The sequence below is a fragment of the Rhamphochromis longiceps genome, linkage group LG15 (genome assembly GCF_057381845.1).
Source record: "Rhamphochromis longiceps isolate RC_006_pf linkage group LG15, R_longiceps_female_GT1.1, whole genome shotgun sequence".
Classification (NCBI taxonomy): domain Eukaryota; kingdom Metazoa; phylum Chordata; class Actinopteri; order Cichliformes; family Cichlidae; genus Rhamphochromis; species Rhamphochromis longiceps.
In genome coordinates this window covers 15,349,299-15,373,722 of record NC_140571.1, presented here as the reverse complement: position 1 = coordinate 15,373,722, position 24,424 = coordinate 15,349,299, and the positions used below count along the sequence as shown (strand labels likewise).

Below are 24,424 nucleotides of genomic sequence, written 5' to 3'. Positions count from 1 at the left end.
TGTAGAGTTGGAAGTAAAACTCTGCATGTGCTTGCTCTGATGATTAAATCCCTGGTGGCTACTACACCGCATCAGGTGTGAGTAGAATGCAGGCGGGCAGTGAAGGCTTGAGCTGCAGATTCACCTGGAGAAAGGTGCATGGGTGGAGCTACACGGATGGGAGATAGCGATGTCATAAATTCTCACGCCCCTTTTTCCCCTTGCCTTCTCTCTCTCTCTTCCCCATCTACCCTCCCTCTTCCCCCTTCTCTTCCCCTGTCTTCAGCTCTTGCACAGGATCACATTAATATTCCTTTGAAGCCTGTTTCAACTGCAGCCAGATCTCCCTGTCCCTCTCTCACCCGCACTCCTTTCCCCTCCTCATTTTGTTCCCCTTTCTCTCCCTCCTGCTTTCTTTTTGTTTTCCGAGCTATTGTTTTCTAGGAGGGATCACTTTCCCACCATTTCTAACCGGTGCAGAAGGGAGGGGCAGTTTTATTACCCTCAGTCAGGAGTTCCCCTTGTTGCACAAATGCATGCACGCGCACATGGACGCACGCACATACACACTAAGGGGTGGTGGATGCCGATGCCTTTGACAGACCGTGTTGATTGGTTCAGAATGGTTGCTGCCTCTTGTAGGAGAGTGGAACGGCTATTTTTAGATCAAGGGGTAGCTGGGAGAGAAAGACTGAGGAGGGCTCTGTGTGTGCGCGTGTGCAAGAGTGTGTTTGTAAGGAATACTGCAGTCTTGAACGAAGTTTCGTCCTTATACACATACATACGCTCAACCTGATACACACATACACATCCTTGCACTTATGCAGCAGTCCCCCTGTAAAGCCAAGGTGGTGTGTATTCCATGTGCTATCATCCCCTTTTCTCTCCTCCCTCAGACTTTTTCTTTTGCTTCGCCACCACCCCTCTCCGACAATCTTTCTGTCTCTCTTGCTTCTGCCTTTCTTTCTCTCTTTCTGAGAAGGCTCAGTGTGCAAATGTCAGCACTTTCCTATTTATTTGCCAGAGCCTAGAGCAACGTCCTGCTCCCTCTGTTTACCTCCACAGCGCTGCCCCATCGGCACAGCTTTTTTCGCCATTGCCCTTCCCCCTCTTTCAATTTTTTTTTTCATCTTCTACATCTTCCCATTTTCTCTTCCCCAACTCAATCTTTTATTGCCCGCACTCAGATCACGCCATACTTTCCCATCTTTTTTATACAGCTTTGTTGCGTTCTCTTCATTTGAATTCCTCCCCTTTGCCATCTCAATTCCATTTTTTGCACCATTCTTGCTTCACCCATGTCCTTACCCTATCCCTCCGCCCCCACCCCCCCTCCCCCTCCCCACTCGCTCTTGTTCATGGATCATGGCACTTTCATTGGAGTAACATCATGACATTTCCAGTGTTGGCTACGACTAGTGCATCAAGTTTTTTGGCTTAAATCCACCGCCATCACCCCCTCCATTGACTCGTTTTGGATCTATTTTCAGATGCGAGTGCGTGTCTGCTCATGTTTGACCCATCGGATTACAAAACACCTTATCCCTCTCTCCATTATCTTGAAATGTCTCTTTCTGTCTCCTTTTGCTTTGTTACTCATTTTTCTTTCTCCACATATTCATTTTCCTCCCGTCGTACTCTATCCATCACTCTATCTGTCTATCATCACCGCGATGACTCATGTGGCTCACACCTGCTCTGCAGTCAAGGGGGGTTTGCGTGAAGGTGTGGCTTTCCATAGGCTCACCGATATCAAAAGCCTGCACAATGAAGGGTTTGGAAGGGTGTCACTATGTATTTTTCTCACACCCTGACCGTTTTTTTAATTTGCACTATGGTTTGGGTTGGAAGACAGGGTTCAGGCGACAATATAGCAGTTACACCAGACATGATTCTGATATACAGAAACACCTGCCTTATAATAGTCGCAGCTGACAAGTGTGGCTGCAACAAATATCAGCATCCTGTTGTCCCCGTTTTTGACAGGACGAAACCTGTGTGCTGGAGATTCTCTGTTTGCCAAGGCATAGGTGTGAAATGTAAGAATGAAAACAAAAACAGCAGAGATCCATTTAAAGGTGCGTGTGGAGGGATGTTTCCTGGATTTTCCTCCTCTGGTGTTTTTCATCTGTTCACAAGGAGAATCGTTTTGGTTTATTTCACTATTTTCCTTCATCTGGTAATCAGTTCAGTTTCCCACTGTGGATTCACAGGTAGGCACAGTTTGGAAAATTAGAGGAGTAAAAAATAGTAATTTTTCTTGCGTACTGCATTAGGAGGCAGACACAAGAATAAAAAGGTTTATGAACGTAAATTCTTGAGGTTTTCTTTTGCTTTTCCCTTGAAATTACTTGCATTTATGGCAAAGAAAAATCTTTTTCCTGGACTATGCATGTAATATAACATTAGAACTTGGAGCTAACCGCATTTTTTCTTCTTTCTATCGCTGCCTATCCAGTGAGTGACAGCTGTTTTCGAAACCTAGCAGAGGACCGCAGTGGGGTCAACCTCAAAGATCTCGTCCACGATCCCTCCCTGTGAGTACTGCCCTTTTCTAGACAAATGAACACACACACACACAAACACACAGATGAAAGTTGTTTTAAATCTACCACACACAAATGTGATGCACAGTCTCCTGCATGTGTGCGTCTTTGAGTGTAAGCCGCCTTCTTTTAGTGCAGGAGTGTAACTAAGAAGCTAAAAATATCTCTTCAGCTCAACATCAGTGTTGCCCCTCATGAAGAGAATTTCCCAGCATGCATGGCAACAACAAAAGCGCTTGCAGTTCTCTTATCTATAAGGATGAATTCTGGTAGCCGCAAGAAGTCATTATTTACTCAAAAGAAGTTGAAGGAGGGGAAATCAACAGTTGTTAAAAATGTCCCAGTACCACCGTGCTCATTTGGATCATTTATTTCTTAAATAAAGTCATTCATTCAGTCACAAGAGGATTAGTGAAGTCAGGCCGGGCTCACAGTTTAAGTTCATCCTAAAGGTGGGATTCAAAATGGTTGAGGTCAGAATTCTGCGTGAGCCAGTCAGGGAAAGCCGTAAAATTTCAAGCACACCATTGTCTTGTATTTCTTCCATTTAGTGATTTGAGAGTCTTTTTATACCCCTGCAAATATCACACATAGAAGTGCCATCTCATCCTGCGAATACAACACTAAAAAGTGTGACCCCCAACACCAGCCTCAGACACGCTTCTCTAGACATCCGAGCAATTTCTCATGTGACCGTAGACCTGCTGGAGCTACCCTGCTCCCTTGTCACTGTCTCACACTATTCAATATCACTGGAGTGTCACGAGGCCCCACCACCCCCCTGTTGTGGGACCCTGGACTGATCCATGCTTGTCATGTCCTTTACGGTATGTTTATTTTGAGCCTGATGTGTAATTCATGTGTCAACTCCGTGTGACACAAAGAGGGAGTGTGGGCAGCCCTATGCCATGTCATGTGCGTCACGCTCGACAGGGTGCCAGAAAGTGATTAGGGATTCATGACATGCTTGTTTGTACAGTGTTGTGCAGCAGGAGTAGAAATTTTAAGTTGCTTGTTTCATTTTGTTTGTGTATCTATCAGTGCATGCATGCTTTAAACCACGTGTGCGTGCATGTGCGTGTGTGTGGCTGCGTGCCTTACAATATACATATTTTCGAAAGATATTTTAGAGTTGACGGGTCAAGCAAAGCAACAACAGTGTTAAAAGATCCTTCAGTTTCCTTCTGGTATTGATGGAATTGCATTTATTTGCATTAACTCTTTAGCCCTTGGACGCCTACTAGGGGTAACCCTGTATCTCTTTTGTGACCTGAGCGGTTTTTATCATACTCCAGCCCTGCTTCCAGAACAAAATCACTCGATGTACATCAGAAGTTAATAAAGGCGATCTCTTCCTATACAGTTAACTGGGGGGGAAAAACATAATCTGTTTTAATGGTCATCAAACCACATCTTTATTGATGTATTTAGAGTCAAGACTTGTCGCTAAGGGTACTCAGCAGGTTGTCAGACGTCATCTTCATGAGGGTAAGAGTTAAAGACGGGCAACCCTGTTGATATTTGAATATAATAGGTGGATCTATTTTAATATGAGGGATGTAAAAGACTTACAGAGAACTCTTGGCTCGCTCGTTGTGAACTGGGATATGAGAAAATGCAATTGGCTGTTGACAGCTGATAAAAGGTTCTGTTGTGGCCAATAATTTTGTTATAGCCAGTTCATTGTGAGACTGTTGGCTACACGTATTTGATGTTTGTCTCCATGCTGGGCTCCCACTGACTTGAGGGACTCTCATGCTACTAAAGAGCACTTGAGACGAGTGTGTTTTATACCAGTTAACTGACAGAGATGACTAGTGGTAAACCAGCTGCTGTTAAGCATAAAACTGGAAATTGGAAGGCAATGTCAGCATTGGCATCTGTTCTCTCTGGTCTGTTGGGTCGTGGTGATGATTGACCTCCCCTGGCTTAAGAGTCTCCATGCCATGTTAATCCACACCGCACCACAAGTCAGCAGCTCCATCAGGTTGACCACCCAGAACGCCGTGCCCTCAATGTGCCACTGCTGCCATGACAAAGGCACATAGACAGAGATGAAAACAGAAAGAGTGGAGGGGAGCCAGCGAGGGAGAGAGTATTGCAGCACAGCAGGACACATAACATAAACTGTAATCACAGTGTCTTTCAGGCACGCAAATACACATTGGCACATGCAATCAATCAGTCTGCCCAGTTTGACATTCAGGGGTATCCAGAGGTGTGTGTCAGGGCGAGAGAAAAATGATGTGTGGCAAGTAACAGAGGGGGACAAATAAACGATACCTCGAGTCAGGGACACACAGATGAGGATGAGGTGGATGCGTGAACAAGCGGCTCTTTGTATGTGTCTTTTTGTACGCGTTCATACCAAAGTGTCAGCAAGTTTTCATTTGAGTAATTTAGCATAGCGTTAGTCGAGCCCAGCTGCAATCCCAGGCAATCAGCTGATCTCAGTGCAGTCTAATATCAGCTTAAGGTTCAGGTGATAGCTTTCTATTTTACTGGCACTTTTTTTTTCCTGAACACAGCTGCTGTGCATCTGCAGACTGCACTTCAACCTATCATGCTTTGTCTGACTTAAGGTTTAGGGGATGGTGTTGCTGCTTTCTGTATATATCCTTTCTGTAAGGACACTGAGATCCCTCTATCTAGCTGTCGATCTATATTGGTTTGTAATTTACGGAGGACAGATGTGGTCAGGACACTATAGCGGTCCTGACTGAAATATTTTTTTATCAATCCACTTTTTGTGAAAATCTCTGATGATACTATAATTCAAAATAACACTTTGATTGAAAGCCCATGCTGATGGGTGTTTTTCTTTGTTATTGTTTTGTTTATTTTTATTTTTTGTCATGCATTTTCCTCTTTTTTGCTTTTTGTTCTTTTTTGTAACTTACAAGTGTTAATGCTCTTTAGCCCTTCATCGCTCTACCTTTAATAAAGCTGCAGCATGTCAATTTATGAACATGAATCCCAGATATAATGATTGCAAAGCTATATAACCCAATAGATACATGGAAACTTAGGCTCCTTCTGGCTTATGTTAATTGGTTACTGCAGTTAACATTGCGTATTATCATCTGTTGCCAAGAAAATGTTACATCTATGACATTTGCTTCATGGGTCATTGTAGCTATTAGCATTTATGTTAAAGGTATGAAGGTATGTGTATGTGTCCCTCCCTTCATAACAGTTAATCTCGTGTCTTTCTGGTCTCTGCCTTCCAGTGACTCGTGTTGTAACGACCCTTTGTCAATTTTATAAATGATTATGGCTAAGAATAGCTAGAAGCCAATCAGATGCATGATAGTAGGCCTAATTTTATTGTCAGGAGATGGTCGTGGGACAAAGACGCAATTGTAAATCTGTGCTGCTAGAGATCCAGCACCAATAAACAGTCGAAGGCCAGACTTGTTGTTATTTCACATTAAAATGCTGACCATTTAAATGGAAGATTCCTGGTTTTTACCTGACTTGACACCTTTGTTAAATATCAACATGTTTACTTTACTTTTACCTATTTTTTTTTTACTCATTCTACATTTTAATATATACTTTATGAATATATATTTATACAGCAGTCACATAATAGTGTAAACCTCTCCTTGCTACTACCTCAGTTAATATTGTCAGTACTGTTGTTAACACTACTCCTACAACCATGAGCGCTGCTACTTCTGCAAGCATTATTATTATGTAGCAGTTGGAATTTTGACACTGTTGTATCACAATATAAGCAAGAAGTGAATTTATATGTATCCATACATACTACCTGCAGTATGTAGTTCTCTGTGTAACTCTCAAATACATACGAAGTAATTGTGCACATCAGTAAGAATTTAAATATACCTGCACTGCATCCTGAATGTTTTTATGGATTTTATGGATTACCTGGATAAATCTGCACCCGTGCTAATGGTTACTGCCACCATAAACAGTGGTACTTTTTTTTTTTCAAAAATGGGTGGTGTTGACTTTGAACCGGTGGGTTGGCATGGGTGACTTTCAGGAAAGGAACCAGAGGTTACCACAGAAGTGTTTTGGTTGCTTCATCTGTTGAGCTCATCAGTGGTTCACGGAAAGTTAAATGCTATTACACAATCACAACATAGATTTTCTTCCTTTTTAATTTTTTTTAATAATTATTTTTAATTAATGCACATTTTGTTGTATTTGTGCTTACATTTAAATTGAATTACTTCTGTGCTTCCTGCATAAATTTAGTAAATCTCTGCAGTACAACACTGCCTGCTGTTGTACGACATGTACTCGCAGCAGTATTTTGTTATACTTAATTTAATAAAATGGATTTGTTCTAGAAGTCTTATCATTTGTTCAGATGCAGTTGTGCACCCCTAACCAGTGCTGGGATGGGGTTTTTTTTTTCAAGAGAGTAAGACATAACTTTCTTATTTAAATGAGGCTTATAGGGTCTGTTGTGGCATTGTGTAAACGCATCTAAATGCTCCACACCAGCAAACTGCCAAAACGTCTGCTTTATAAAGATGTTCATTCTTTCTGATCATCAGTTAATTTAATTATCGTCACCTGGCTGCTTCTCACCCTCTAAATTCCTAGCTTAGTTTTCCACAGGATTGCATTAAGTTCTGTAAAATCATAAATCTGATAAAGAAGAATATGCATGTGGAGTGAATAATGTGTGGCTGTCTGTTCGTAACCATTATCAAATTAGCTGACAATAAAGCACTGTTGTACTTTAGAAGAAAAAAAAACAAGTGCAAAAAACAGCATTTACTTTCTTTATTGCTTTGCATACATTTTAACGGTCTGCTTTGCATATTTTGCCATCATATCGTGACCAGTTTTGACTGGAGGAAATAACATCAGTATTTCAACCATGTTTGCTATTGAAGTCAGACATTGAAGACCAACTTGAATACTTGAAATGAAAAAAAAAAGAAGCTGCACCTTTCTGAAGGTCTGGGCAGGTCAAAACAGACAACCTTATCACCACAGTGCCCTCAGCTGTGTGTCAATAAGGCTGCATTATTTTAATGATCTAAATCGTTATATACAGTCTCATTGTAGGGACTTGTCTGCCTTATGGGGGCAAAAAGCAACATCCTTGTTTAAATAGTTATATTTTAAGGAAAAGACATGTTTTGACATTAGGGTAAGGTTCAGTTAAGGCTCATGTAGTAGTAGCTACGGTTTAGGTTACAGTCAAGGTTGCAAACGTCTAACGTCATTGAAACTTGACTCGGTGTGCTGTTTCTGTGGCTCTTTGCATGTTGTTTATTGGCCATGAGTGGAGTCATGGGTGTGGAACTGGGCACTCAGAGCTCTCATCACAGTAGGACCTTGAAGAGGTTGGTTAGTCCACTCCTCCCCCTCCATCCCTTCATCGTTCCCTCTATCAGCGAACATGTTGAGCGGTGACCTCTTGAGAGCTTTCCTACATATGGATGAACCAACAACTTAGCTCTAATGGGCTCAGCTCCATGCTACTACCAGGAGTGTGGAGATGTCCAAGTCTCTCGTCTCCTCCCTGGGTGGAGTGTGAGTGTGTAAGAGAGCAAGAAAAGGAGTGAGAGAGATTGAGTGCCCTGTACAAAGAGCTTGTATTATTAATGAAATCACCCTGGCAGATGGGTCTCATCTTGGAAGTGTCCCACAACCACTGAGATTTGCAGCTGGCTCACATGCATACACACACATTTGCTTTTCCTCTCTCTTGTTAAGTGTGCCCCTGACGGTCTAGCCCTCTTCTTTCCTCTTTTTTTTCTTGCTCTTTTCACTCTGTGCCTCTCTTGCTTATTCTGTCTTCCTCTCTTTATCCTCTTCTCTGTGCTCTTCTTTTATTCATAGACAGATTTGGCCAATGCGTCCAGGCTTTCAGGCCAAAACTACTGCCATGCACACCCCCCGGTCTCTCTCTGCTTACCCCACTCTTCCCCCTGCTCCTTCCTCCACCCGCATCAGGATTTGTCCACACCTCAAACAAAAAGCTTTTTTTTTTCTTTTCTTTTTTTACCAGGCTGACTACCTCCATCCTGCAGTTTGAGGAAGAGCTTTATATGCCATAACCCCCTGCAGTAGAAAGAGACATAGATGGGTTTTGGAGATTAAAATGTTGCAAGCCCTTTCCCCTCTAATAGGCTTCTCTCAATTCAGAGCACACCCACCTAAAATACAGCCAAGCACTCTATCTGCAAAGAAGAAGCCAGTCATGCTGAAACTAACAATTTATTCATATACTCTCATATGTATAAATAACCATTTTACATCCTAGATGCATGATACTTCCATGTGCACAAATATGTATGTGTATTTTGCATGTTCACATACTGTAAGCAGCGTTATGTGAATGAACAAACCACTGTTTTGCATTTGTGGAAATAAGTGGGCAGTGGTAGGGTGATGATAGCAATCAAAGTAAATTCAACTACCTAGGTTCACACAGTGTTCATGTCATCGGATTTGCTGAGTTGCAGGGTTTCTTTGTTTTGTTTTGTACCAGCCATCAGTAAAAACTTGTGTACACTCCTGGTGTTTTCATTTTTATTAAAAAGAAAAAGAAGAAAAACATCAGTAGTCATCAGAGATAAGGAGCACCTCCTCAATTTCATCCTTTTGAAATATTTTTGTTAATTTAAACTTTGGTTGCCCCTAGGCATGTGTGCGGCCATATTTCTTACTTTTTTTCTCACAGGTAGGTGGTAGGTGGCTAACTAAGAAGATGATACCCCATTTTCTTAATCCCACCCACAAAGTATCATTCAAGTTAGTGGTGCACATCTGTGTTCTATGTCTATGTTTAAATAGTATACACATATTTGTGTGCAAACATGCACAGAAATATACACAGGTAGGTCTGGAAATTTTGTCTCCATATGCCACTGCAATAGATTTGAAAACATGCACTTGCAGCTTCAACTCGGGCATCACGTAATGCTTTGCCAGGCCTTTACTGCAGATCTCTTTTTCATTTAAACATTTAGTTAGATCCATAAATATTTAGACAATTGCAGTTTTTTGTGATTTTGCTTCTGCGCACCACCACAGGAGATTTTAAATCAAACAGTCAAGATGTGATTGAAGTGGAGACTTTCAGCTTTAATTCAAGGCATTTAACTGAAGTCTTGCATTAACTGTTGTATAGTTACAGACATGTTTATACCTGGAACCACGTTTTCTGTGGCTCAAATTGCATCGGAAAAACTAACATAATTTTAAATATAAAAATGTTTTTTAATACTTGGATGAAAATCCTTTCCAGTTTTTGACTGGATGAAGTATAGACCCCACAAACATTGCCAAATGCTGAGGTTCCTCCTATTAGATGCTCTGCTCGGCCTCTGCAGACACCTTCAGTTGTTTCTTATTTGTGGGCCCTTCTGCGTTCAGTTTTGTATTTAATAACCGAAAAGCTATTATTGGGTTGACATCAGATGACTGACTTGGACTCTGAAGAATATCCCCACTTAAAAACCCTTGGGTTGCAGTTTGTTTTGGGTCATTATCCATTTGCAGTGTAAAGCGCTTTTTGATAAGTGTTGCAGCATTAGGCTGAATCTGAGCAGAAGGTAAAGCTCTGTGCAAGAATTTGTCCTGCTGCTCCTATCAGCAGTAACATCATCAATAAAGACTAGTGGGCCGGGTCCACTGGCAGCTACACATACTCATTCTATAACATTGCTTCCACCTTGTATGACAGATAATGTGGTATGCTTCAGCTCATGAGCAGTTTCTCTTCTTCTCTGTAATTCTAAAGTTATAAGTTCATCTTGGTTTCATCTGGCAAAAGAAAGTTTTCCAGAACAGTGCGATCTCTTTTTGATGTTTCCCTGCGAAGTCTAATCTCGTTTTGTTAAGTGCAATCAGTGGTTTGCACATTGTTGTAAATGCTGTATTTCCATTAGCAAAGATTTTTGTGAACTTTTTGCTTTTTCTTATCACATTATGATACACCTTCCTCCTCAAGACAGTTATTAACTTGGTCGGATATTGTGATGGGGGTTTTAGAAAGTCAGTAGAGAAATGTCAATCATCCACTTTACTCATCCATGTTCTTTCAGATCTTTTGGTATTGTTAAGCTGGCCAGTGTATTCTTTCTGTATCCCTTAGCCGTAAAAGGCCAATGAAGTATTGTCGTCACCCCACCAGGGTGGTCATGCACTCTGTGTGGACATCCAAGCTTCTGAATCCAAAAACTGGAGAACGAAGCAATGTAGGAATTTCCAATTGATGCCACAGGTGCATCTGCTAAAAAATCTCAGACAAGTTGAAATCTCAGTCCCCTTGATCAAAGTCAGAGTTCATGTTTTTCTGAAAATCATGTGAATACGATAACTCGAGGAGGAAGTCGCCTGGGATTGTGAAATTGATACCACAGGTGCATCTGCAAAAAGTTTCGGACAAGTTGGAATTTCAGTGATATCGACCTCAAGGTCAAGGTCAGATGTCAAGTGTTTTGGATAATTTTATGAATGCAATAACTCGAGAACAAGGCAACATAGGATTTTGAAATTGATACTCGTGAGTGTATCTAATAGGAGGCAGCTGCAGTATTTTTAAAGAACCAGGTTGTGGTTCATTTGGTCTCTCTTAAAGTTTTTGCTTTTTCTCTGATGGGTATACTATATACTGATAGCATACAGTTAGCACATATTATTATAATGTAAGCAATATCCAGCTATCCATTCTTCCTATTATAAATAAAAGGCATCTACACACATCCATGTTGATGAACAGTTTCAGCGCACACACTAGAGTGCATCTCTGCAATTCTAGTGGAGGCGTGAACACCATTTGTCCCTCATTTGGTGTTTTCAGTGGGGTTGAGATCTGGCCTTATAGCATGTGAGTCACATTATGGTCCCCCTCATTAAACCGTTCAGTGACACCTCTTGTTCTATTAATCAGGGGCATTAAAGAGACCTCACCCGTTATATGACTGCCTGCTGCCCCCTTGGCCGGGTCATTCTTGAAAAAGAAACATTTAACCTCAGTTAGACTTTTACCTGAATAAATAAAGGCTCTGATAATAAAATAAAGTAAAAGTTTTTACTCAGAAGAACAGATTTGCAGTGACCTTTCCTTTGAAGGGGACAAGTCGTCACAAAAATCCCCCTCACAGCATAACAGAAGCACCGAATTGATAAAGTTGAGGTATTTCCTTTAATTTGTCTGTTTTTCATGAACATGTACCTACAGACAAATGCTCAAAAAAAACCATCTAGTCAACACAACATATTGTTGCTTTTGCAGACAACTGGTGTCCCCGATAGTTACCAAAAACAAAACACACACGCATGCATGCACCGGCACACACAAACTCTCACTCTCACGCACTCTCTCACATTGAACAACACAGCAACTGGAGGCTTCAGACAGGAGGGGTTGCCTAGGAAACGGTGGGAAGGAACCCTAGCTATTTGTGTTGAGCATATTTTCATTTGGGCTGAAACAGAGAGGCATAAAAACCCCAGGAGAGCGAGAGAGGTGATTTGTCCTGACAGCTCCTTTACTCTCCCGAGGTGTAACACAGACGCACGCACACGCACGCACAGACACATCAACAGGCAAGTGCGCGCGCATGAACACGTATACACACATGCGCGCTCACATGCACGCGCAGATACATACAGAGATGCCAAAACCCCCACCCCTTCCGAACACATCAAGAGAAGTAAATCAGTCGTGCCATCACAGGAATGTCAGCAGGGAAGTTGTGCGGTTGTGTGTCTGTGCATGAATGCACAAGTTAGTGGATGCTAAGTGGCCCTACATGTGCAGTGTTACATGCAAAAGTCATTCTTAAATGATTCTTCCCGACTTCTCTGCATCTTTTGTCAGAAGCAGCTTCCCTCTGAACCTCGTGCTTCATCTTCATGCATGCTTGCTGCAGTATTTCGGTGTTGTCTAGCGGTGGCTCGTCTCACTGCTGCTCCATCGCACAGCTTGAAAATGAAGCAGAGCCAATGGATTCAGCAAATTATATTTCCAGGGCGCACAATTTGTAACTCCGTGTGTGAAGAGTTAGGGTTCCCATGTGGATAAAAGTATCTGAAAGGCAGAAAAAAGAGTTTTAATGTTCAGAGTTAATGGGTGTTTGTCTAAGGGAGGGTATCATAGCGTTTAAGTGTCTGATGCGGAGGGGAGACATCATGCAGAAGTCTCCCAAAATAGTGCTGGTTAGAGAAAAAAAGAAAAGGTATTACATAAGGGGGTGTCTGTGTAGAGCCTTCACCTTGAGCCTGGGGTTGTTTTTTTCTTGCCTTGTTTTGGGGGGGTTTTCTTAGTGCGGTACTGAAACTAACCACTGGAGGTCACTATGGCTCGCTCTTAAACTGAAGCACGGCCCTGTCCTTGACAGAGCTCCTTCCTCACTGGGCCATCCTGTGGAAAATCCTTTCAGGAAGGGATGTTCAAGGGCATTCTCTCTCTGGACATTTTTGCTGCTGTAAAGCTGTGTCTCTCGCTCCTTCCTGCCTCTGTTTTCAGTCTCGTAGACTGTTTTCATCCCCTTCATTTCGCCCACATTTAAAATACATCCTGAGAGTCTCTGTCTTCTCTTCTGTATTTTCTCCATCAGTGTGTCCACAGCTGTGTGTTTTCTTGAATGTGTAATAAAGGTGTAGGCCTTATTCTAAAGGCCAGTGGTAGCTGAAGGACAGAGGATGAACCTATCTAAAAATATGCCACATTCTCATTTCTGCTTTTTTCAAGCAATACTTTCTGCTTTGCTGCTTTGGGAAATATATAAGAGATTGTGTAATATTAGTGTAATATTGTATAATAGCTTTAGCCTGCTGTTTTGCAAAGGCTTTTCACTTGTGTATGTAAATGATGGACAACATCCGCTTGAGTTTGCAGATTTCCTTTGTGAAGTTTCTTGTTGATTATAAACCAGGCGTCACAAAGAATGCAGTGGATATGCTGCACACTTACTTTCTTCACTTTCTTCGATCGCAAGGTAGACATTTTCTTCAGTATTTTAATCTAAATGGGACTGAAATTTACAAAGTGAACATCAGGAAGTATTAAAACAACACTGAATTAGTGATTAAGACCAGAAACTCATTAGGAAAATGTTTTTCTGTGTCAATAAATCAAATGAGAAGTAGGGTGATTTCCACATGGACTCCTATACCACTGGACTTTTTTCAGTGAACAGAGAATTCGCCTCCTGCTGGCCAGGCAGTTTCTCAATGGCTTCCCTTTTTGGACCTTGAAGCCAAGAATATTGTAATACAGACTTATGGTATATACTGAGTGCAAAGAATTATTTTTTACCTCACTCTGGTGAGAGGTGACCATGGATTACTGCTTTGTGATCAAATCATTTTTTCTACCTTTTACAGGTTGGGTGGTATGATCGCGGCCTACAAGATAGTACCTGATGAAATTGATGAAATTAAGGTAACTGCCATCTATTTAATGTATTCCTTTATTACAGGATATGTGTTTTTTGTTTGTTTGTTTGTTTTGCTTTGCTGTTTATCTGGATAGGTCGATCCCATGGTGAGCAGTAATTTGTACTCGCATGTGTGTTCTTTCTATCAGGAGACACTGGTGGACTGGTGCGACGAAAAGGAACTCAACCTCATTCTCACCACCGGAGGCACCGGCTTCGCCCCCAGAGACGTCACACCAGAGGTTAATTTACACATTTTTCATGAACACGTGTCATTCGAGTCATGCAATGGATTTACGCATAATACATAATGACGTACTGCACTATAGTATTCAGGTGCTTTAAACTCTTAATGCTGACTTTGGAGTAGCGAGCATGGGTGTCATGGCACAAGATCGTGGCTAAGCACTTCACTATGCATGCATCTTACTGAAGCTGTTTCTCAGTGTTATTATTTACTGCGTTCACACGCTGAATGAATAAGAAGTTCTCCCCATGTTTATGTCGGTTCTCTCTGGGTACTGTGGCTTCTTCTTGTAGTCCAAACACGTGCATGAAGTTAGATTAACCTGTAATTCTAAATTGTGCTTACGGGTGAATGTGAGCACGAATGATTGTCTGTCTCTTTGTGTTAGTCCTGCAATAGATTGGCGACCTGTCCAGGGTGTACCCTGCCTTTCGCTTTATGGCAGGCAGCTGGGATAAGCTTTAGTCCCTCGGCAGCCCTGAATTGGATAGAAAGCGGTAGAAGATGAATGGTTATCCTCTTGATTTAATAATCCATGCTTGTCTATGTTTACATTCAGGAACTGAGTTGCTGCCCTTTGTTTTCGTATCACTTCTCTCAGTAATGCAATGAGGGGGTCAGTGGTGCAGGTGCAGAAGAGGGCAAAGGCACACCAGAATGTTTTTTGCATTGGGAATTTAGTCTTGGTTTTAGAGCAATGACACGTGTGCTAACTCATGAAAATGCTTCACAAATCACATTTTATTGCTTGCAGTATTTCATAACTGTAAAATTAGGTTTAGGGTTGAGCTGAAATGCAGCTAGAAACATGTTACATAAGAATGAGCGAGGACAGCTCGAGTTGAAATATGGGCACTGTTTTCTCTAAGAGGTCGTGTAAGGCAAATAAGGTCATACTACTAAAACACAAGAATGATTGCAGTATATTGACACGTAACGGAGCTTTAGAGGGTAGCGGATTTAAAAGGCAGGTGTTTCTTTTTGCTGCACGTGCTATATTCAGAGAACTGCAGCATTTTTATACAGATCACATACGCGTGTTGCAGCACTGATAAACACACAGTGTAATTAGCCCCACAGTCAAATGGGAAATAAGAGGTAAGATTCTTCTTGACTCCCTTTGAAAAAATAAATAAACAAATGTGCTGTGCTGTTGATAACTCAGAGATAATGGGTGGCATGTGGCATTATGGCTGCACGGGGAGGGGTTTTTTTCTGCTTACTTGACAACATGAGGCCATAGCAGTTCCCAAATGTAAACACAATTAAGATTTCATTTTTGTGTCCAGAATCAGTCTTTAGTTAATTTTTAGTTAATGCCTCCATCAAAATGCAAAATACACAGTTTTTGTTTACTTCTTTTAAATCCACAAAATCAGTAATGGGGGAAATTCTCTGGTTGAAATTAGCCTGAACAACTTTATTTAGCAGTTACAGAAGCAACTGCGCTCACTAGACACTTCATTAGATACAGGTTGCTTATAACTGGTTGGACCCCCGATTGTCTCCATAACTGCTTTTTCATTAGCTGGGCCCACATCCTCATTTTAGGTTTGACAGCGTTTTAGTGGTAAAGGTGAATGGCTTGGACATGACTTGAGCAGCAGTTTGGGGAAGGCCTCGAAGGGGACTGGCGGCGGCTCCCGGGCCTGGCAGATCCCCATGTACTAAATAGAAGTGAAGAAGTTAACGAATTGAAAAGGGGAGGGAAGGTGGGGCATATAAACGAGAGTGAACAGAACTGGGGGAACCGATATAGATGAGAACCAGAGGGAGCGTGTTTGGAGGCGTGGTCCCGCTCCTTAAATTTTGATACATAATCTCCAAAATTTTTCATGTCACAGATTCACCAAGTTGATGGAAACATTCCTCACAGGTTTTGGTCCCTGTTTACATGATGGCATCACACAGTTTCTGCACATTTGTTGGTTGCACATCCCGTTTCAATATAGGAGATGGGTACACTATGATTATAAAGGAAAGGACATGGTCAACAGTAATACTTGAGTATATTGTGATGGTTAAACCATGCTTAGTGGGTAGTAAGGATCCCAAAGTATGACAAAATAATGTCCCCTACAACTAACAGCGTGAACTGTTGATACAAGGCAGGATGGTGCCATGCTTTCATGTTGTTTACGTCAAGTTCTGAGCCTACCATTCAAACGTCACAGCAGATATTAAGACGCATCAGACCAGACAATGTTTTTACAGTCTTCTGTTGTCCAATTTTGGTGAGCCTGTGTTTCAATTGTAGCCTCAGTTTCCCTTTCTTGGCTGTGTGGTCTTCTGCAGCACATGTTGTGCTTTCACAGATGCTCTTCTTCATAACGAGTGTTTATTTGAGTTACTTTTGCCTTTCTTTGAACTTTAAAAAGTCAAGCCATTCTCTTTGTCTTTTTCTTGAGGTTTATTTTTGAATATTGTAGCCTAGACAGCGGAGCACACAGGAAAGAGAAAGAGCAGAGGGAACAGCAAACAGGAAATGACCCAGAGAATTGAACGCGGGCCTCTTGGGTGACCGTTCAGCTGCCACCTGAGTCTAGCTGTTGTCCTCTGACTTTTGCCATCAACAAGTGATTTTTCTCCTGGAGAACTGTTGCTCACTGGACATTTTCTCTTTTTCAGACGATTCTCTGTAACCCCTAGAAATGGTTGTGTGAGAAACTCCCAGTTAGATCAGCAGTTTTGTAAATACTTAGACCAGCCCATCTGGCACCAACAACCATGTGACAAGTCACTTAAATCACCCTTCTTCCCCATTCTCATGCTCAGTTTGACCATGTCTACATTCTCAAATGAGTTGCTGCCCTGTGATTGGCTGATTGCTCTAGTGTTAACAAGCTTGGGGAACAAGTGTACAAAGTTGTGGTTGAGTGTATGTTGTCAGTACACAGTCAGAAAAGTGTTTGTTGTAGTTTTTGCTACAGCTATATATATATTTTTTTTAATTATTCATGAGTAGTCGTCGGTACTGTATCAAAAACATCTAGCTTGATTTCAGCCAACATGAAGTACAACGTTTTTAGTGTTATATTTTATTTGAATCCATATTCATGCACGTGTAAATAGAGCCTAGTGTGAAGGCTGTGCACAAAGTCTTTTGTCTTTGCATGCAGTCAGCAAACCTCTCAGTATCACACTCACCAACACAAACGCAGACAAGCAATCTGTGGTTCTCAGCAGTATCATTGGTCCTCATCAATCACGGGAGACAGCAGCAACCTTCCTGGAAAAGGAAATACGCATACACGCTGTAGTCACTGATAATACTTGCTATCTGATTCAACCCTGCATGCTGGAAACAGTCATATCTTTCTGTCTGTCTCTATGTTTGAAGGCTGTACATGACACATGTAACTGCTCTGACTTGCTTTTAGTTATAACAGAAGTAACAGTGACACTTTATTAACAAATTACCAGTAATTTCATTACTCTGTACCTGCTTTCAAATGCTTAAAAAGATGTGTAAGTGTGAATCTCACACTATAATAATCCCTGTCTCAGCTCTCTGAATGTTAATAAATCCTCATCTGATCAGCTTGCTCTTCATCTACATTTATCAGCATTAGCCGCCAAATCACTAGAGTAATATATATAATATATTCTTGGTCAATTCATGCATCTATCCATCAAGACAGTTAATGCTGAATGACTGTAAAGTCAAACCTGAACTGACTGGGCATTAATTGTTTTATTCACAATGTTTGTTTGCATTATGGAGAAGATGGTGTGTGAGTCTTACTTACTTTTTAAGGACATGAACAGAAGAAGTTTAACTGAGTTACTGTATATTTCATTGCTAGTACTCTGTCTTGTAGATGTGCTGCTAGTACAAGTCCTTTTTCTTTATGAAAACCATACATTACCAAGCATCTGCTTTTCTCTGCTTCAGTCTGCTTTTTTCTACCTTTTATGTTGTTTTTATGTCTTTTTACTGGCTTTGTTACCTCTGCCAAGCAGGATATGTTTTTGGTAGTTTTCATGTGTCATTCTTTCTGAAAACGTGATAGCCCGAAAAGTTTAGAACAAATTCTAATAAAACCTTGTTGACATGACCCCACTTGACACAATCTATTAAAATTTGCCTAACGCTAACCCATCAGGATGTTCAGGGTCAACTTCATGATTTATTGACAAAATCCCATAAAACTTTAAACTATTATTCTTAAAAATGTGGTGCGTATTGTCAATATATAGAAAGTACTGCATGAGGATTTAAAATGTCATGTCACATTTGACCTTTAACCCCTCATACAAGATTAATATTGTTGATCTGAATATCTTAAGCAATAATAATGCTATATAGACCAATTTTAAACTATCTTACTGCAATACGTTGTATTGACAACATATAGGTGTAGAGGTAGTAATATATAGGGGTTATAAAACATCCCATTATGTGATATGTTATATATGTTATGTGCACTACAGTAAAAATTTATAACTGTTTAAATACATAACAGTTTAAAAACATGATCAATGTTCCTTAACATGCTTTTAAACAAAAACTTGTGATCAAAACAAACATTTTTTAAAAAATCTGCTACTAAACAATGAAATGAATGCTACGGATTTACTGCATCCACATAAATGCACAACTTCTGTCAGGAATATTAAAATGGGTTTCAACAGTGCAAATAATAAAAACCTGCACTTTGCACTTGTTTTTACTTCACTACAAACATCTTAAAGTACAGTTAAAAAGAAGAAGAAAACAAATGCTTACAAAACCTTACGTACGGGTCGGTATTTATCCGGATGTATAGCTTTCTTTTAAGAAGGACGTGTTCAGTGTATGACTTTAACAAGGGCACATATTTTTTCTGAAGCTATTAATGTAAAAATCCCATTCTTACAAGATTTAAAACTAAATGACTTCTTACTTTTACATGAATACGTGCAAACCATCATCACTCGGCATTTAGATATTTGATACATTTGAAATCTTTTTCAGGTTCCTATTAAATAAGATTCCATCACATAACATTACGTTGTGAGTTCTTCAACCTGCACTTGCCATCATATACTGTCATCTCATACTGTCATCAAATGCATATCAATTAAAAAACAACAAAATCACATATTATTTTGTCTATAAGTGAAGAAAAACTTGTAAAATCTGGCAGAGTTCATCAAAAGCATGCCACAAAAATATTTGTGGAGTCGAACATCAGGCATACATCTCCGCCTTCTTGATTCTGCGTGATGTATTCGATGAAGTATGAGTCGAGCTTAACCCCTCACTGTCTCCATCCTTCCCTCTTGTTTCTCATTCACTCTTCCTCAGTTCCCTCCCACACTCTTTCCCTTCTCCTCATCCCTCTCCCTTCCCTCCCTCCCTCCCTTCCCTCTCCTCTCCTGAGTCCAAGCCTGAGATGCTCACCAGTGGCTCCTCTCCTTTGAAGTTCTTCCTCTCCCCTCTCCCTCGCTAATGGTGCGTTTGAAGTGTCACTCAACTCAAGGGCACCCAACACACACAGCTGGAGGACCAGGCATTTTTTTGCCATCTATCTGTCAGGAATGTGCTGCATCAACTTTGGTCCCATAAACATATCTGTGTACTAAAAAATGTAAATCAAATATTTTAATAAAGAGCTGTTTCCACCATATAGCCTTTAATCTGTCTGACTTGCGTATTATGGGCAACAACGAGATACTATTCATTTTTTATATATATTATTTTTTTTCCTATAGTCGTTTTTGCTTAGGCAGCAAAAGTCTGTACAAAAGTATTGAACCACCAATCATTTCTTGATATTTTGCAGACTTTTTAAGTGGTCTTGAGTAATAGTTCTCTGGGCTTTTTTTGAACATTGGTACCTGACCACTTTCAGGTACCACTGTCTAATTGTTTTATGCCACTTAACACTCACCTATGAATCATTTAAGTGTAAAAAAAAAAAAAGCACATAACTCAAGAGATGTAGCCATGTTGTGCTCACACATACCAGATAATGTGTCTTTAGGCACCCTGTTACTTGCAGCCTGTCAAAACATCATTTGTTCCGTTTGTTTAATTAAATCTGCAAAAACAAAAAAAACTTTACACAGTTTGATAAGCATAAAATAGCATTTTCACACCAACAAGCTGATTCCCAAGCAGCTGTTAAAGTTTTTGAGGAAACTGGATGAGTTCAGAAGCAAAGAAAGGATGGCAGGCCTAATAAACAACTACAACAGATGAACAGTATCTGAAAGTCATGATCTTAAGAAATGGGAAGAAAACCAGCAGGACATGAGAGATGCATCTGGCCCTTTGGCTGACATCATGGGAATACAGTTGGTTTCTATTGTTATTGATTTGTTTAGTTATATTTGCAATTTCTCGCATCAACACACAACAAGAGATCCACTTCAGAGGCTTCTGCTAAGAGCTGGGTTTAGACAAAGGTGCTGCCAGATTAGAGTATGCACACTGTGAATTCATTTGGCAATTGTCTGCTGTGCTCTTATATTGGTTAGGAGGTGAAAGGCTATTTAAGTCTGATAAGACTGGATTGGATGTTTGCCTTCTCGTGTGCAGCTCTGTCATGCTATGCTATGCCACTGATTAGAGTCAGTAGCAGCTAAACACTTTCAAGCATGCAGGTGTTTACCACCATCAGATCTTTACAGCATATAATATAATTCCAGTGTTTCCCCTAATGAATATTGCTCCAGTTTGCTCAGAGAAGGAACAGCAGCAATGTTTTTAGTTGACATGGCATGGCTCGCATGGTTGGCTGGACAATGATCACACTAACAACTCTCCTCCTGTCTCTCCAGGCCACTAAGGAGGTGATAGAGCGCGAGGCTCCAGGGATGTCTCTGGCAATGCTGATGGGATCCCTCAACGTCACACCACTAGGCATGCTTTCCAGGTCAGACGCATTTTTAGTACAGACAGCACAGCAGAATCACACACACCAGAGTTATTATAACACTGCATTTTCTAAGTAATTTTTATTTCATTTTGATTTTTCGGTTTTATTGTTTGAAAATCTTTAGTTTCAGTGTTAGTTTTAGTCTTTTTCATTATTAGTGTCTATGTTCTAGGACTTATGTCAGAGGAAACATTTAGGAATGTCAGTGAATATGTTACGACAAAACACATTTTATTTTCATTTCATTATTTAATTCTCTTATCACCCTAACATGAGGAAAGTTTTCCCTTCAAAGTGATTCCAAGTTCAGACTAAACTGCAGCTCAGCTAATGTTAAAATGTCCTGTGAATCTGACATTAAAATTACTGTATTTAGAAGTGTTCAAGGCAGGTAATTAGGCAGGTTTTTTTTAGTAGACCCTCTTTCCTCATGGTTAAGAAGACCATAACACTTTTTTATTTTTATCACTTGATTTAAGGAGATTTTGGTTTTACAGTGAAAGAAGAGCAGCACCCACATTTGTCACTATAATTGAGCGTATTTCTCACAGCACTTTGTTCCGCTGTATTCATTAAAACTTTCTCTTGTCTGTTTACAGACCTGTGTGTGGTATCCGAGGGAAGACACTTATTATTAACTTACCAGGAAGCAAGAAAGGTTCCCAGGTAGGAGACACCGCAAGCATCCATTACATGGATGTAAAAAAAACAAACACAAAAAAAAACAGACTCACCTGAAGTAAGAGAGGAACATTCATATTTATGTGGTTCAAATATATACTGTACATCACAATCTGTGTGAAAGCTTCCTAGAGTGAGACCGATACGGTTTTTAAAGCCAGTGCTGGCAGACGCAGAAACACCTTTAAAAGGTTTAGACACAAAAGGGGATGCCGAGTTGAGGGGTCCAAGTAGTCGGTGGTCTCTAGCTATTGAAGGCAACCAAGCAGGGTATGCAAACTTGAGAGGAGAATCACAGGCGGGCAGGGAAGCTGACAGTTTGCTGGCACACATATAGTCTAGCAGACAAAGAGAGCTGAATTACAAAAGTAAAAATCACAATAAGGACTAGGAAACAATAGAAGAGCCCACAGTTGATACTTGACAATTGAATTATTATACGTGAGAGCTGATTTCGGGGTGTGTGTGTGTGTGTGTGTGTGTGTGTGTGTGTGTGTGTGTGTGTGTGTGTGTGTGTGTGTGTGTGTGTGTGTGTGTGTGTGTGTGTGCGCGCGCGCACCTGTCTCTCTGTTTGTCTTCCTGTCAGGTCAGTATGAATGGCCTGTTTAAGGTCATGCCAAAGGAACTCAATCAGAGTCCGAAAGTCCGAAATTTTAACTGGGGATTTTTTTGTTTTGTTTTGTATTGTTTTTTAGCCTTTTAAGCCCTATGCTGGTATGTTTTGGACTGTTGTTCTACTGCCCAAGTGCTCTTGAGCTTGCCAGACATTCTCCTTTTCTAGTAGAGAGCAGAATTTACGATTGCATTAAATATGGAAAATCGTCCAGGTTGTCATCAAAGTAGCCCCACTTCCACCACCATGTTTGATTGCTGGTATGATGTTCTTTCTATCAAATGCTGTGTTAGTTTTACTCCAGATGTAATGGGACTCAAACCTTCCACAAAGTTCAACAAGAATATTTTCCCAAAAGTCTTGGGGATCATCAAAATGATTTTTGGCAAATCAGGAAATAAAAACAGGAAGGAGGCAAACACTTTTTCACGTTTCATTATTATTATTATTTTTTTTTACAGTATATACCCTGGTTTGGAGCAGGTTGTGTTCATTTTTACTTAAAAATGGGCTGCAAGCCTTCATTTACGCTATGCTTCTGTGCTATACAGATTCTCTGCTGAACACGTCTTTCATACATCCAAACTTTTAAGTCTTATTTTACCGACACCGCAGAATGAAGCACTCCTGCAAAGTCGCCGCAGCACAAACTGTAATACATCACTGTCACTGGAATTTGCATGCATTCTTTTTGTGATGCTGAAAATGCGTGAATATGTTTTTATGCTGATCCTAATGCCCTGCAAAGTCTTTTTTTCCACACTGTTGGAACTGTAGCATTTGTAGGCTAATATTTAATTTAAATTTGTTTTATCTGACCTGTAAAACCTAGTTGCTCCAGATCATTAGACCTGTTTGCATATGACATGTTTGCTTACTGCCAACCAACAAAACATATTGTAAAATATTTTAGTTAGTCCATGTAGAGTTAGAAATTTGGAGCTTAGTGAATTATTCTTGAACAGTTACTGTATCCAACTGTGTTTGTTTCAAATTTTAGGCAGACCTTTCTGTGCAAAATACCTCTTTTGAAACAAAGTAAAGAGCAGAGTTCATGGTAGTGCTTCTGGTTATTTATTGTTTTAGCTAGTTTGCTATGACCTGTTTGCCTGAACAGCATTAGCTTAATGTTGTAACACCTAAAGCTCATCTTATGTTGGATTCTGCACACTGTTGCATTTACTCATTACCCCTGTGCGTGTAAACACCAGGTGCACCATTTGTATATGGATTTGTTGTTGTATGGTGTAGTTGTGTGCCTCTGTCTGCTCGGTTTGAATGATTGATTACTTCTGTGCAGACTGATCTGCAGGTGGACTTTGGTGTTTGTGTTGTCATGGTAAGCCCACATTGATGTTTTAATGTTTCTATGTTTTGATTTGCTTTAATATAAAGGTTAGCGCATCTCTGGACAACATTACTTAAATGTCAAATGAGTGAAAATTGCAAATTGGGGACTCTATAAATTTTATCTCTGTGAGTAAGGCAAGGCAAGGCAAGTTTATTTGTATAGCACAATTCAACAACAAGGTGATTCAAAGTGCTTTACAGAGACATTAGAAACAAGAACAAATAAAAAGCATGATTTAAAATTGAATAAAACAAGCAAATAAACTAACTAACTAATTAACAAACAAACAAACAAACAAACAACAGTATATAAAATCAAAACAGATAAAATCAGTGTAGACTGAGTAGTGGGTGAGACTTCATGTATAGCTGGCATCGTCTGTGCAAACTACTGGTAACCGCAGCAATCTGCTACCGAACGAATCAATCACTAGAAGGCTTTTGGTCCAGCATTAGATACCTCTTTGTGATCAAATTCACTTAATGACTGCAATCAGACACACCGACTAGGCAACCTGTGCAAGTGCCTTGTGATTGAAGTGGTCACCCAGAGCTTGAGGATATTGCATACTCATGTCCTGGATGTCACAAGGATGTTACTGTTCTACTTTTAACTTAGTGTAAATGAGCCATTACACTGATTGCATTACTTCTAAGTTGATAAGCAGAATCTTTACAAAGAGCTTCTAAGCAATGACAGGCTCCAAACTCATTAGAACTCAGAAACTCATTAAACTAGTAGTAAATACAACTGCAAT

At 40.4% G+C, this 24,424-nt stretch overlaps 1 protein-coding gene across 4 annotated transcripts in view; it reads left to right on the top strand.

Annotated features, from left to right (window-relative positions):
• gphnb (gephyrin b) overlaps window positions 1-24,424 on the top strand; it is a 112,157-nt gene that overhangs the window by 33,678 nt on the left and 54,055 nt on the right. For all 4 annotated transcript variants that reach the window (XM_085382195.1, XM_085382196.1, XM_085382194.1 and 1 more), the window contains exons 2-6: window positions 2,438-2,516; window positions 13,857-13,914; window positions 14,059-14,151; window positions 20,925-21,019; window positions 21,622-21,688. In XM_085382195.1, coding sequence (XP_085238321.1) covers window positions 2,438-2,516; window positions 13,857-13,914; window positions 14,059-14,151; window positions 20,925-21,019; window positions 21,622-21,688 — 392 coding nt within the window. The remainder of the gene's footprint in view (window positions 1-2,437; window positions 2,517-13,856; window positions 13,915-14,058; window positions 14,152-20,924; window positions 21,020-21,621; window positions 21,689-24,424) is intronic.